Consider the following 16,043-nt stretch of genomic DNA (forward strand, 5'->3'; position numbering starts at 1 on the left):
CCAGGTATCATAATATTATACTTGAGGTCAATGGGAAGGGTCAATTCTAAATAAAACTGAAATTAAGAAAATTATTTTTATCCCAGACAGTTTCACCTATTTTGATTTTTCTTTAGTTGTGCAATATTGTTTCAAAAAACATTAAGCATATTGTCCTCAAACACAATAAAATGCTCTAAATAGATCAAATGTCCAGAAAGGTAAGTCTAGTTTGGATCATACCATATTTTAAAATGTTTTACTTGCTTAAACAAGTTCCTACTCTCGAGTTACAGCAGTTAAAGTTGTGTGTCATGCAATGTTGACAACATGTGTTGACTCATGCATTTATGGACTATGGACTGAAAGAAAGTTTGTGGTTTTTTTAAATGAAAAATCTCTATCTTTTAGAGAGAGACAATTGCAATATAGGACCTTGCACAAGTTACTGAAATTCTCTGTGCCTCAGTTTCTTCACCTGGGCTGATGAGAATAATGACCTATGAGGTTGTTGTGAAGTTGTCAGGCATAACGTGACATACGTTGTTAGCTATTTAGTAACCCAAATGTGTTGCCAGTGTTTTAATCTAAGTCCAAATCCTTCCTGCAAACATATATTCTGATATATCTGTGATGGTTAAGGCAAAAAATAAGATTATTTCATTTTTACATCATCCGATATCTGTTTAAGAAAAGTAAACATTTAACAAAAAGCTGTTTATTTTGATAAAATCCAACACAACTATTAGTTCCATAGCATTCTTATGCTCTTACATTGAGTTTGCAAGATTTCGGACCGTTTACCCACGACTTCTTCAGGACACCTCGTATTTTAACGCCTCTTCTCAAATAGAATTACTTCTGTTCGTACCCGTAACAAGCTCCACACAACAAGTTCTTATCTGTTTTGGACCATGGAGTCCTGACTACCCAGTTTCTGGAGGAACACTTTAGATAGATAGGAGATAAGAATTACAAGAGGAATAATGCCAAAATTTATGTCAAACACTGTCCTAAGCACTTTACATGTATTCATTCATGGGAATGTGTCAACTTTCTATTGTTACCATTTTATGACTGAGGAAACAGGCAAAGAAAGACTATGTGATTAGTGCAAGGTCACAGCGTGGTCCGTGGTGGGCCTGGAACGTGGATGTGGACAGTGGCTTCAGACTCCATCCTTGTACCTTCTGACGAGATAGCCGAGTACACAGCCAGAGAGCAGAAATTGGCTATAAAGAAACACCTTGCCTGGCATTTCTAATCTTTATAAAAATGCTGTGTCCAATTCCACAGAGAGGCAATTAATTGTTGAAGCTCCCACAGCTGTGAAATGGAGATCCAAAGCCTGGTCTCTCTGAGTTCAAACTCAAGCCCTCGTGCAGATTTGGCAAAATGGAAGGCGGGCAGGAGCCTGAAAGCTTCCCTGGAAGATCATGTGACCCAATTGGGAGATGTTAAGAAGCCTATATTTCCTTATTTACTCTGTCTGCTTATCAGCATCTCTGAAAAGAACATCTCAGCTACGCCCTCCTGCAAAGCAACGTGTGCTGGGGATTTTTAATCTTTATACAGCCCACTTCTGAGCAGTAAACACTGGGCATCACCACGATATTCCAGAAACTAAAGAGCCTGAAATAGTCTATAAATATTCTCACTACTTCTCCACACATGGACACAGCGCAGTGAGTGCATTGTCCAAATATGGCTTAGTTGTGGATGTTTCAGTACTAAGTGATTGTTCATCTAATAAAACTAGAGTTACCTTGGAACTGACTTTGGAATTTGGGGTATTTTGGGGGGAAAATTTAATTGCATGTAAGTTTTCAGACCACTCGTCATTTGGGAAATGTATAGTCGTTCCCCCTTATCCATGGTTTTGCATTCTGAGGTTTCAGTTACCCACTGTCACCTGAGGTCCAAAAATATTAAGCGGAAAATTCCAGAAATAAATAATTCATAACTTTTAAATCGTGCGCCCGTTCTCAGTAGCATGACGAAATTTTGCCCCATCTCACTCCATCCCACACGGGATACATGTATCACCACTTTGTCTAGCATATCCAACCAAATAAGCTACCTACCCGTCAGTCACTTAGTAACCCTCTTGGTTCTAGTAACACCTACTTTACTTAATAATGGCCCCAGTGCCCAAGAACAGTGATGCCGGCAACTACGATATTCTCTTACTGTGCCTAATTTATCAATTAAACTTTATCATAGCTATGTATGTATATATAGGGCAAAACGCAGTATATATAGGATTTGGGACTCTCCATAGTTTCAGACATCCACTGGAGGGCTTGGATTGTATCCCCCATGGATAGGGTGGGACACTGTAGTCTTCATTTTTCCATTAATAACTGACCCACTTTCCACAGAGAAGGGAAACACAGGACTCTGAGAGGCCAGATAATCCACTGCACCTGAAAATAGTACCATTTAACAAAAACTTGAGTGATCACTGTGTCATCAAATTGCTTCGTAACATGTTATGTGGTATTATTGATACATAACCCAAAAAGTTGAGTAGGGAAGCAGTGTAACACGTGCAGTTCAGGAATTACAGAATTAGATTCAGAAAATGAGTTTACATGCATATTATCTGTGCTAGCCAGCTTGGGCTGCTGCAACAGAGCACCACAGACTCGGGCTTAAATAGCACGTATGTATTTCTCACAGTTCTGGAGACTGGAAGTCTGAGATTAGGGTCCCAGCATGGGTGAGGTCTGGTGAGATGTCTTCCCTTCTTGCTGTGGACTCACATGTCTTCCTCTTATAAGGCCACAGTCCTATTGGATTAGGGCCCAACCTTTATGATCCCACCTAACCTTAATTACCATTTACACACCCCATCTCCAGATACATCCACATTGGGGGTTAGACCTTATGCATTAGGGGGGTGGGAGCACAATTCAGTCCATAGCATGATCTGAAAATACAAGTCAAGCCGTTAGCCTACAGCCCCGGTGTCTTGGCCCTGGACCATCTTGATTCTGTCCCATCCTGGCTCCCAACCCAGTGTGACCCAGTGTGAGCTACATGCAGCTGGAGGAGAGACAGCTGATGCGGAGGCTGCCAGCTGGCGTTCTGACATAGCTGGGGTGGAGTGGCGGACAGCACACGAACAGCCGGGTATTGGTACCTCTTGCCACACCGCTGAGGCTTTCTGATTTTTGTTTCCTTCCTTTAAAAACAAATTTTAAAGATCTCTTCCAATATGCATTGTCTATTATGTGTCAAGCAGGAAATAGAAAGATGTAAACTATGAGAGAGGGTCAAAAAGGAACTGAAAGGATTTATTAATGTAGTGGGTTGAACAGTGTTCTCCCAAAATTCATGTCCTTCCTGGAACCTCAGAATGCGACCTTATTTGAAAATAGGGTCATTGCAGATGTAATTAGTCAAGATGAGATCATACTGGAGTAGGGTGGGTCCTTAATCCAACATGATTGGTGTCCTCATAAGAAGAGAAGAGACACAGAGTCACACACAGAGGAAGACAGCCACGTGACAACAGAGAGTGAGACTGGAGTGGTGTGTCCACAAGCTCAGGAACACCAAGGATTATTGCAAGCACCAGAGACTAGGAGAGACACATGGAACAATTTTTCCCTCAGAGCCTCCAGAGAGAACACAGCCTTCCTGAGACCTTGATCTTGGACCTCTGACTTCCAGACCTGTGATAGAATAAATTTCTGTTTTTTCAAGCCACGTAGGTTGTGATTCTTTGGAAACTAATAGTTACTACCTGGGGAAAAAAAAAAAAAAAGAGTAATGCCAAGGCAAATCCATTCGTGGTTGTGAGAAATGCTTAGCTCTGCGTTAGTTATCCTCAGTTGGAAATGGCAGGAAGGGAGCAGGCAGTGGGGATCAATCAATCCCAGGAGAGGAGACAGAGCCAGTGTCAGGGTCATCAATGCAGAAGTCGTGGATGAAGCCTGAGAAAGGGAGGAAATGAACAACAGAGAAATTGGAGACTGAGAGGGAGAGGTGGGGAGGACTGAGTTCTGGGGGCTACTCACATTTATGAGCAGGGAAGAAAAGATGTGAACTCAAGGAAAGACATCATGAAGATATAGACAGGAGAAAGTCACCCAGGCAGTGTAACAGGGCACCCAAGGGAGAAGGAAGTCAGAGAGAACTTGCACCAAGAGATGACCTTGGGATCTGACACTAGGATGCCACGAGTGACCTTGACAAGGTGAGTTGCAGTAAAATGTTAGAGGCATAGCCCAAATCAGTACAGACTAGGAGTAGCAATGAGTATAGACTATTCTTTTAATAAGTTTTCCAGGGGAAAACAGAATGAATGAAAACTGGCAAGGGGAAAGTTTTCTTTAAAACTGGGGGCGCTGAGCACGTGTGTCATAAGAAATACAGTAATCACTGAGGAGGCGATGGTGGCAATAGAGGAGAGAAATGACAGAACCGGGTCCTAGAAAAGGCAAGGGGGAATCATGGCCACAGCGCTGGTTGGGAGTAGACTGGAAGGAAAGAGGGCCATCTCTTCCTGTGAGAGAAAACAGGACAAATACAATGTCTGAGGTAGGAGAGGTCATCAGAGAGAGGTGGTTTCAGACTCAATGAAGTAAAAAGATATTATCTTTTGCACATTAGAGAGTAGACCCACAGTGGGCTGGGAATGAGGGTCTTAAGAACTCCCAGGGAAAGCTTGGGAAAGCCACTTTCAACAACACAAAGCGATCAGCAGAACTATCCAAAGATCTGGAGAGACCGTGAAGGGCAGTTAAAGTTAATTGTTGTGAATGGTCAGGGTACCCGGTCTCCAGCCAGCTCAGCAGGCTGGAGGAGGGAAAGGAACATGGTGGCAACTACCTGGACTGGGGATTCCAGGGGCGATGGAGATGCTAGGAGGGAAGAAGTCTAGGATGCTAGAAGTTTACTATCCTGCCCCATCTGCCTGGAGTTAAAGCCACAAAGGGCAGACAACGGTGGTGCCTCTGCTTGGTGGTTCTCTGGAGCTCCTGCCACAGACACACATAGTAAGGGACTTTCTTCCACTTGGACTTGCCTAATGCATGGGAAGCAACACCAAGAGCCCCGCATAATTCATGTTCATCTCGGGTCTTGGCCTTGATTTCACACTGCCCTCTTATTCTGAGTCAAAAACTACATTTTGAAATCTTGAACCCTGCTTTCGTATACTATGGCACATTGCCCAAGCAAATTTCAATTCATGACATCTGATTTGAGCTTGATAATGCTAACATCAACAGTATTATTCATTGTCATCACTGCCTGATAATATTTTGTTAATGATCCTGTTATTGTCTTCAACTTCCCTGAGATGAAATCTCACAGAGGAGCAAGAGATCAGAAAATGCACTGGGGTCCAAATAACATCTCATTGACTTGGCTTACCATCTACTTCTCATGTCTAGAAAGAACCAAACATTGCAGGTAGAGAGGAGAACAGGTAGGAGATCCCTAACAGCTGAACATAAAGTAAAACTGTATTGACATTCAGGTGGAGCTAGGAAGGAATCTGGGTCAGTGTGTTTGGGGATATTAGAGAATCTGGGGTGAGATCTATGTAAAGGCTGTGAATATATGGATATTATGTAATAAAGTCCTCCAAGTATAGATTGTCTTATTCACTTGATTTTTCCAACATTTGGTGCTGGGGATATGCAAAAAGTGATGGTTGAATGAGGGAAAAAATGAGTGAAAATATGAGGCACCATCAGGAATTTCCTGGCAGTCCAGTAGTTAAGACTCTGTGCTTTTACTACCAAGGGCATGGGTTCAATCCCTGGTCGGGGAACTAAGATCCCACAAGCCCCACCAGCGTGGCCAAAATAATAATAATGAGGCACCATCATTGGAGTTGTGTCGTACAGACAAGAGTTAACAGCTGGTCTGAGATTGCTACCCTTAGAAAGGCCTGTTGCGAGTTGATCCTTGGCTGGTGTCTGGGAACTGGAATTCTGGGAGGGTTCCTGCCCCCCACAATGGATAAGAGTGGCTCGCTGTGATTAAAATGTATAAACAATACTGTTTACGTGGAAGACCTACTTTCCTTCTAGGAGTCTGGAATTTGGGGACATGCCATGCACGTGCCTATGCGACCAGCCCTCCAGTAAAAACTCTGGGCACCAAGTCTTTAATGAGCTCCCTGGTAGATGGCATTCTGTATCCATCTGTTGTCACTGCTCTCTGCTGGGATAATAAGCACATCCTCTGTGGGGAAAGAACTCTTGGAAGCTTGCACCTGGTTTCCTCCAGACCTCTCCCCAGGTACCTTTCCCCTTTCCTGATTGTGCTCTGTACCTTTCACACTGTGATAAGTCCCAGCAGCGCATACGGTATGATTATATGCAGAACCCTGGGAGTCTTCCCAATGAATGACCGAACCTCTGACACATGCCTAACATTAAAATTTTATGAGATGAAATCTAAGAAGAAAAAAAAATAACTTGGACAGTAGTTGGCTTGAGACGTGGAATATTCAGTTTGTAATTTTAATATCCTGTTATTTTATTGTGAGGGGAACCAATGAAACTAACGTTCATCCCATGAGGAGGCTGTGGCAAAGGAAAGAGTCACTTCCCCTGCATTACCCAGCTAATCTGTGTCAGAGCTGCAATTAGAAGCCACATTCTCCTGGTAACACTCGGAGCAGGAAATCAAAGGGCATTTTAGGCTGACCTAACGACCAACACCTTCATAGCAGATAGAGTGTTTTTTATACACACACACACACACACACACACACACACACACACACACACACAGATGCTCCAGGCTAAATTTGCTACCCTTCTCTCTCGTTTCCTTTTCTTGTATAAATATTATGTTAACATGCCTACTGCTATGGGTCTCTCTCCCTCCCTCAGGAGCTCAAAAGTCAGAAACATATTTTTTTTGTTTGTTTCAGGCTATAATCTACAATGTACAGCTCCTAATTTTGGGAGTGGGGATTTGCCTTCTTTATGAAGGCTAGTACTAGGCTCTCTGTTTGCTCTGGGTCTTCCGGGGTCTCATTAGCTGGTCATTTTTGAAAAGCCGGGCTTCAGCCCCTCATCAATATGACCTCTAATCTCACTGCCATGTGAGCTTTCTCCAGATCTGTAAACAACCCTGTTTCTAATCACTTCCAGGTGGCAGCAGAATAACATGTAAAAACGAATTTAGTGAGCAACGGACTTAAATGGCAAAATTATCATCAATTAATGGCTTTTAAAAAGAAAGAGAACAGGACTCTCCCTTCCAGTAAACTTCCACATGGAATATATTATTCCACTCCCCAAAATAAACACAGTGAAAATATTACATCTCTCCACCCTTTGAATTCCAGTCTGCTGTATACCTCCTGTGTGAAGAATAATTTCCTGTATTTGAAATGAGGATCCTATTTGCTGAAAATCAATACAGATAGATGATAGGTAGATGGATTGATGGATGGATAGATAAGTAGATAGATAGATAGATAGAAAGATATTTCTCTTACAGTTTTCATTTGGTCCTATAAATTTATTTTTAGTGAATGTTAAAGAAATGCTTCTTTTAATCCTGCAACTCTCCGGTACCTGAAAAATCAAAAATGAAGCTTTCAGGTGATTACAGGTCTGCCCCTTACATCATTTTGATGTCGATCTCATTCCTTTTGCTCATAAGCACCTTGAGGGCAGAATCGGGTCTCATCGCCATGGCAACCTGAGCAGCTATGTAGGAGATTGCCTTGAAAATGCCTAGTGACTAGAAGTAAAATTAAAACGCAAGTGCCTTGGAAAGAGGGACCATGGGCTCACAGAGCTCTGCGTTACACGAACAGAACACAGCAGGCAAATACTGCACCGCCCACCGCAGCATCACCCCCCCGCCCCGCCCGCTACAGCCGTGCTCCTCTCTCCTTCCCAAAGAGCACAGAACACATCAAATCTGCTTTCAGTTTAAGTCTGCTGAAACGTGCTTAAGGAAAACCTTGCCTCATATATACGATGTAATTATTTTTCCCATCCCAAAATGCAAAGACTTTCTTAAAAGATCACGTCTTTTATGAAGTGATCTCCCCAGGAAAAATCATGAGAAGGTGTGTGTTCTTGTAACGTCTGCCCATATGGCTCTCACGGCACTCACACCCCACATAGCACAGTAATCTCTCCCCTGAGCTCCCTAAAAGCAGAAGCCATCTCCACGGGGGCCTGGAGAGCTAGATGCTTCCTAAAGCATAGGCCCTGCCTTATCTATGATGACCAGACCCAAATACAGCATCCAAAACCCACAACAAACGTTTCATGTGAAGTGCTAGGCTGAGGTCCTTTGATATTTAACGTGGGCAGAAAATTGTTCACTTTTACTTGAAATACAGGAAGAAGATGATCATCCTTGGACTTAAACTCATTGATCCTAAGAGATAAAATTCTCCTTGAGTCACATCACTAATAGAGGCGTTCAGACGGGAGATACTGAAACAGAAATTTGGGCCAGTGCAAGAGAGGGAGGTAGATCCTCTGGGAATGTTTGCGCTTCCCATTTTCCAAATCCGGTTACCCTTGGGCTGTGTCTTTGATGTTAATGTAGCTAAACCCCCAGGGAGACTGTCAGAATTTTATCCGAGGAAAACAGACACGGAACGCTGGGCTCTCTGATTGCTGGCCTCCTTAATCGGGAAGAAATTCACAAAAGGCCATTCAGTGAAACCCGGCTGTAAAGCTGTTGATATTGTTCTTTTCCAGGATGGTGTCCTACATATCCATCCCCACATCAGCAGAACCTCCCACAGTGCATCCCTACTCAAACTACTACATTTTAAAAATTTATTTATTTATTCATTTATTTTTGGCTGTGTTGGGTCTTCGTTCCTGCACGCAGGCTTTCTCTAGTTGCGGTGAGCGGGGTCTACTTTTTCATCGCGGTGCGCGGGCTTCTCATTGCGGTGGCTTCTCTTGTTGCGGAGCACAGGCTCTAGGCACGCGGGCTTCAGTAGTTGTGGCACGCAGGCTCAGTAGTTGTGGCGCACGGGCTTAGTTGCTCCATGGCATGTGGGATCCTCCCGGACCAGGGCTCGAACCCATGGCCCCTGCATTGGCAGGTGGATTCTTAACCACTGCATTACCAGGGAAGTCCCCACAAACTACTACATTTTTATTGGGTTACATTAACATCTGATATTCAAAGGATCTCATTTTTGCTTAGAGGAAGAGAAGTGATAAGTGTGCTTTAGAAATGCATTCAGGCCTCATCATGCTTGTTTTTCCTGGCTTATTTCAGGAAGGCAGTAAGTCAGGGGCCATCATATTACTAGAGGACTTTACATGCACGGTGTGTGCCTGTGCCTGAGATACTTTGTCTCCACACAATTACAAGCCTCCTATCATCCACTGCTGGAGTCTGAGAGTGAAGGTCAACCACGGGGTGCCCTGGGGCCCAGGTAGACAGCAAAACAGAGGGCACAGCAGCATCAGATGCAATGAGCCTTTCCTTCCCGGGGGGAATTATGAGATTCCTTCCCTTAGGCCTATCTTAGCTCTGCTGCTAAAACAAAACACCACAGATGGCGGGGCGGGGGGCTTAAACAACAGACATTTACTTCTGACAGCTCTGGGGGCTGAAGTCAGAGACCAGGGTGCCAGCATGGTTGGGGTGTCGTGAGAGCCTTCTTTCGGATTTCTGGGATGCAGACAGCCACCTTCTCACTCTATCCTCACATGCTGGAGAGAGAGCTCCATTCTCTTCTTACAAGGACACAAATCCCATCATGGGGGCCACACCCTCATGACCTCATCTAACCTTAATCACCTCCCAAAGGCCCCACCTCCAAATACCATCCCACTGGGGGTTAGGACTTCAACATAAACTTTGAACGCAGACATTCAGGCTATACCAAGACCACAGAAGTAGTCCTTCTGAAGACTGATCAAAATAAATGAACTCATTTACATTTCTTAACATCAGTGATCTAATGATCTCACATGACAAAGAGGCACAACTTGATTCCTGAGCCTACATCCAGGCCAACGCAAAACCTCCCTGGGAAGAAATCAGGGCATGACCCAACGTGCATTAAGCCAGTGATGCCACGGTCAGGATGGCCTGTGACACCACGCTGCTCCCATGGAAACCCAGACAGACCGTGGCTGGTGCGCTCACCCCTGTGAGCATGTAACGCAGTCCCCGATTCTCTCAACCAAGATAACGGGCAAAATTAGCATGCTCTGCCAATAGAAGCCTTTGTGTTTCTTTTTATAGGAATACACACACCTTAAATTTCTTCTCCTTTGAAAAGGAAAGCCTAGACAACTGATACCCATTTACCTTAGCCAACTACCCAAGAGCCCTGGCCTCGAGCCCCAAGGCTCATCTGCTAAAAGCAGGCCTTTGCTGCTCTGGTCCCCCAAGCTCTGGCCCCATAGGGCTGAGCGGTGGCACCGGAACGTCACCTTGGTGGACAGGCCTCGCCTGCACAGGGCGCCGAACCCCCTCTTGACTGCCCCTAGCGCTGAGCTTTCTCAAGGCAGCCCCACCAGCACCCCTCTGGTCCTCCCCCAACCTCACAGCACAAGGGTCCTCACACAGGCCTGTTTCATAGCTGATCTAGGTCCCTGCTTTTCTCCACCTAGAGAATCAGAAATTCAGGAGATGGTCTGGGCAGAGTAGATGTGCTTTGCTGGGACAAGCTTCCCGGCCAGGCTTACTGCAGACCCAGGGGAGAGAGGCAGGCTGACAGCCACTGACCATCTAGCCAAGCTCAACAAGGAGTTTCAGGAGCCCTCAGTTTATTTACAAGCTGAGATGAATTCACCTTTTACATATAGCATCCAGGATGTCTCTGCTGGACTCAGAGCCAACTCAGGAAAGGCCTCTCCGTCCCTGGGACCTCTGTGCTGGGCAGGGTAATCCCCTCCAGTCTAGACGCCCCAGTACTGCCCCCGCCACCACTCAGCCCTTGGGACGCGCTGGAGGGAGGTCCCAGCCTCCTCCACACAGCCTCCCTGCCCCCTACGTGTGGCTACCTGTGCCCTGCCACACGCTGGGCCCTAAGGAGAAATGTAACCCTTCTCCATCTAAACCACCCGAAACTGGTTTTTATTAAGATTCCTACTCTTTTTAACCATTTTGTCATTTCCAGTGGCTTCATCACCTCCTTCCCTGGGCATTTTTGCAGCCTCAGAGGATGGGGCTCAGGCACTGGGAACAGGGTCTGACAGTAAGTGACAGTAAGTTCCATTACAAGGTGTGATTCCAGACTTTCTACTTACAGATCATAACACTGCTTTGGGGCCCCATCCTCAGGTTGAAATACCTGAGTATAAAAATATCTCTTCCTGTTTGTGTCTCAACCTCTCTCTCTCTCTGTCACGTGCAACATCTTGGGGATAACTTGTGTTTGTTTAAATAGCTTACTTATAAACAACAAAACCTTACTGTGGATATATTCCTTAATAAGGTAAAAACCTGTACAATATCGGTTTTCTGATACTTTTGTGAAAAAAGAAAAGCCCACAGTCCATGCTGTGTTGTTTTAAAAATTTTGCCAAAGGATAAAGCTCCAACGCATGACTGAGGAGAGGACACGGGGTCAGCAGTTCATATCGGCAAGGTATCAACTGTATGCATGGCAGCATCCCCTCCACTGACCAGATACACAACTCCTCTTCTTTTATTTTAATTAGGTTCCTGTTGGAAGGAGAAAAAAGTCTATTCACATAGATTACAAAAAGATGAAAACTGAATAAAACCATACCATTAATTAAAGATGTCTGGGAAACATAAGGATAGAGATACAGATATATAGATTAGATAGATACAGATACAGATGTAGATCTATAACCTCACGGTAGATACTTCTATTTCTCATCCATGTTTCCAGTTCTCTCCTTCCAGGCACATGCCCCATTGGGGTCAGACATGGCCATGTGACTTGCTTCGCCAATTAAATATGAACAGGAATGACATCTGTCACCTCCAAGGAGAAGCACTTAGAGGCAGTTTGTCATTCTCCCCTGCTCTCTTCCCCTTCTAGGACAGACACTGAGGTTGCGTATTTGATGGCCCCTGAGTGTGGGAGACTGCAAACATCACCCCAATTTCTCCCCTTCCCTGAACCCACAAGCCCCCTGCTGTGTACTTTTGAGAGCTCCTGACTCTGATTCTGGGCTCAGCCAGACTGACTGTCATCACATCTCTCCATCTGCTATCAAGAAACTAAAATGACCTCTGAAGCAAAGCAAGTAAGACCATTAAACAATCGAAATGTGCAAATAAAATTGTACAGGTGAGTCTCTATTCTGATTACTGCAATCACATTTCAGGTCTTAAGCTTAGTATTTCTTCAACATTCTAAGTTAACAAATTACTATGATTAATTAACATAACAGCAAGGAATTTATTGTTCAGTAAAGTGTGAGGGACTTCAAATTCACTGTAAAGATGGTATTACGGAAAGACAAAAACATCTATTACATCCTAGTTCACTGTAATGTGCAATTTAATTTTTGATTTGTGTGATGGTTTAGTGATGTTTTTTAATGGTCCTTGTTGTAATAGTAACCTATACTGTCCAGCAAATCGATAAGCCATATAAAAATGCTCTTTCACCATGGGAGTTCAGTTCCAATTTCTTACCTCTGCAAGCTGACACAAAGTTGGTGGTATTCAAGAGTTACAATAAATTGTGTGTGTGTGTGTGTGTGTGTGTGCATGCACTCACTTGCACACATGTGCACAGGGAACATGTAAAGAAAAGCAATCATTTATACCATTATACCACATTCAGTGCTCATCATGACTGTTTTCCAAAAGTATCCAACAGGCATTACCCAAAGATGTGCAAAACAGAAAAAGTGAGCCTAGTGTCTGCATGGCCTTTCCAGATAAGTAGCAAAAGGACCAAGAACTCAGCTTAAAAACTATGAGAAAAGAAGAGCCACAACTTCTTAGAAGCTAGACTTCAGTGGTACCATTTCTAGATACCAAAAATAAACCAGGAAATTAGTTATTTACATATATATACAGATATAAATAGACATATATATTTCAGTGCTGACTACATATTCCAAATAGAATCTTCAAGAAAGAGGCCACATAACTCTGAAGACATTTGAAAAGGTGAGAACAGCATGAAATCAGGGTTTCCATTTTCCAGATTATAGAGAATATCACGATACCAGCCCTGAGGTCGCTCACAGACACAGTAATCCTACTTTCCTCTTTCCAGGAGCAGAAATAAAAACAAAATTTCCTTTTTAAAAGTAACAGAATGATTATACGCATAGCGCAAGGAACTAATTTCTATCCATCGGTCCATTCACTGCAGAATATCTGAGTCGAGCCACATAAACCAACAGAAAACACCGACATCACATTTAATCACACAGCAGCGTCAACTTTCCGCATACTAATTCTTAATTATGACGCGCATATAGACGGAGACACAATTCGATACGCAGAACAAGCTGCGAGCCCCGGCGCCCTGCGCCCGGGAAGCCCACTGTCCTACCTGAGATGAGTGAGACGGTATCTTTCTCCCATGAGACGACAGTGATGTACGCCTCCACCGAGGAGGGGATAATGCACTTGAAGACCGCAACATTGCCTCTCATGGTTTTCTGGTCCTCCACACGGACTGTATAGGGCTCCCGTAAAACTGGAAGGCAAGAAGAGGACCCCGGTAACACACAGGCTCATTCCGAGAGGATCCCATCTGAATATCACATTGTATCTTACACGTATCAATTGCATCAAATATATTTATTGGAGAAAAATTTTTAAGAAACCTACATTTCATGTCTTAAAGACTTTCATTCTGTTAACAATAAACTACACTAAGAACTAAAAAGCATGAGTATATCTAAAAGCAGTTAAGCTGCTCTCTAAACACATCTGGACATGGGAAGTAGTTTCTTAAACAGAAGTTATGATGATGGGAGACTTCCCTCCATGTCCTCTGAGGACCAAGGAAAAAATGTCAGACTATCAAGGAAAAGAATTAAAAAATCAAGAAAGGCAGCCTCTCCTGGGAATCCTCGAAACTAGGTGACAATTAAAACAACTCTTCCTAAGTAATTTTTATGACAGTTGCAAAGCAGTTTTGTAAAGAATCATTCTGCTTCCTATCACTTAGGGAAGCGTGCTGATTAAGGGAGCCTGCCCAGACATTCCCAACAGTAGGAGTAGCCCAGAAAGTGCCCAGAGGGGACTTCCACAAACTAGATGTCTAGGCTAGAGGCAAGGGGTGCAGGGATCCAGTGCCCACCCTGCAAGCCCAACTGCCTGGGTTCAAATCCAGGCCCTACCACTTTACAGTGAGCAAGCTCTCTTGCCACACATATAATGGGAATTTTGATAAAAATATCTACCAAGTAAGTCAATTTTGATGATTCAATCAGTTAACGTGGCTAAAGCGTCCGGAACCATGCCTGCCATGAACAGTTTGCCTAAAGCTACCTGGACCCACACCATCTCCTGGTGTGGGGAAGACCTCTGCTTCCAGGATAAGGAGACGTGGGTGTGTCTAATCCAGGTTATGCCTCCCTCCAGCTCTATAAATATGGGCGAAAGACTTCTTTCTCCAGTTTTATTTCCTCAAATTTGAAATGAGGGGTTGGGATAGGAAGATTCAAGGTCTGAATTCTGTAAGTCTATGATTTTTCTAAGTTATCCACAGAGACAACTTACCTTACCATCTAATTAGCTCTCTGAAAGTTTTAGTCATTTATTGGACAAATATGTGTCAAGAAAACTGGCCATGAAATTAATTTCAAAAGAAATTAATATACCAACAGATATAAGAATGAGTTTCTAAAGGGAAATCTCCTAATAGGCAGACGTAAATAACGCTCCAGAAGAAGCACTTTTAAGATCGGTGCTAGCTCTGTGATATGCCAAGAAGTTTAGTATCAGAGTATGTCATTATTAAGAGTATTGATGAGAGGATGGCTCCCAGTACTGATTTTTAAATATTACTATATAATATTTTCCCAACTTGGAGAATTTTTTTCATTCCTATCCCAAACCAGAGAGACTTTCAGAAGTTTAGGAATCTTTTGAGACCCTCATTCCTGCACTCTTTGTGCAATATGATGTGACGGTCCAGGTGGCAGTTCCACATCTGCAGGAGGTCCACTGGGCAATCATTCAGGGGACTCAAGAAACATCACTGTTATACGCAGAGGGGGAAACTGACTTTGTACACAAAAACACCTCGAGAAATAGCCCTTTTGAGGGAGTGGAGGTCTACAGTCATAAATTGGAAAGAGGCAACAAAGAGACAGATGAATTAATCAAACTCATCAATGAATGAGAATTTGGTCCTAGTGGGAGAATAGAAGACAGAAAATAGGAAAAGGACCAGAGAACAGAAGAGAACAGGGGGCTGGACAGCATGGCGAAGGCCAACAGAAAGAGCTCACTATCACAGGGATGGGGTCACCTAAGCAGGTGTATGAGTCCAATTTAAGTTTGTCTTTGCTGATGTGTGTTTCTAAGCTATAAAGTCACTCCATCTCCCCAGACCTTCAGTAAACAAATGGCAACAAATGGCAAACAAATGGTGGGGGAAATTTTAATGGAAATCAAGGAAAGGAGCCAAGTTCTATGTCTCAGACAGGAAAGGGTGGGGACAAGAGAAAGTACCTGCAGAGACCGGGAAGTGGGCAAGAGGCTTACCCCCAGCAAGTTGCTTGCTAATGCACTGTGGTGCTGCTAGCCTGGGGCAGAGACAGGCTCCACCACACTCCACTGTGTACCCACTCCACCCATACCTCTGCCCAGGCCTCCACTGGATGCAGGGTGCCAGTGTTTGCTGGATGGGGCAAGGAGGAAGAGGCTGCGAAGGGCTCAGGGCACCAGGGATCAGAGGGGCAGCAGTGGCCACTGGATGGGGTTAGGGTGAAGGGCCAATGGGTGAAGGGCCAATGGGGCTTGGGGCACCCAGAGCCTGAGGAAAGGGTGGCTGGGAACCCACCCCAGGTGGGGTGGCATGAGACAGGACTCTCCAAGAGCTGAGAAAAAAAAGTCCCCAGAGCATGTTCCATTCTCCCACCACACTTCACTCACGAAACACAAATGGAAAGATAGAAGCATTAGTATTTCAAGAT

General features: G+C 44.1%; 1 protein-coding gene across 2 annotated transcripts in view; it reads right to left on the reverse strand.

The window, feature by feature from the left end:
- DSCAM (DS cell adhesion molecule) overlaps window positions 1-16,043 on the reverse strand; it is a gene marked incomplete at both ends in the record, with an annotated part of 750,319 nt that overhangs the window by 603,164 nt on the left and 131,112 nt on the right. For both annotated transcript variants that reach the window (XM_079923135.1, XM_079923136.1), the window contains one exon: window positions 13,445-13,591. In XM_079923135.1, the coding sequence (XP_079779261.1) occupies window positions 13,445-13,591 (147 nt within the window). The remainder of the gene's footprint in view (window positions 1-13,444; window positions 13,592-16,043) is intronic.

This window comes from Stenella coeruleoalba, assembly GCF_951394435.1.
Source record: "Stenella coeruleoalba genome assembly, chromosome: 5".
In the NCBI taxonomy this organism is placed as follows: domain Eukaryota; kingdom Metazoa; phylum Chordata; class Mammalia; order Artiodactyla; family Delphinidae; genus Stenella; species Stenella coeruleoalba.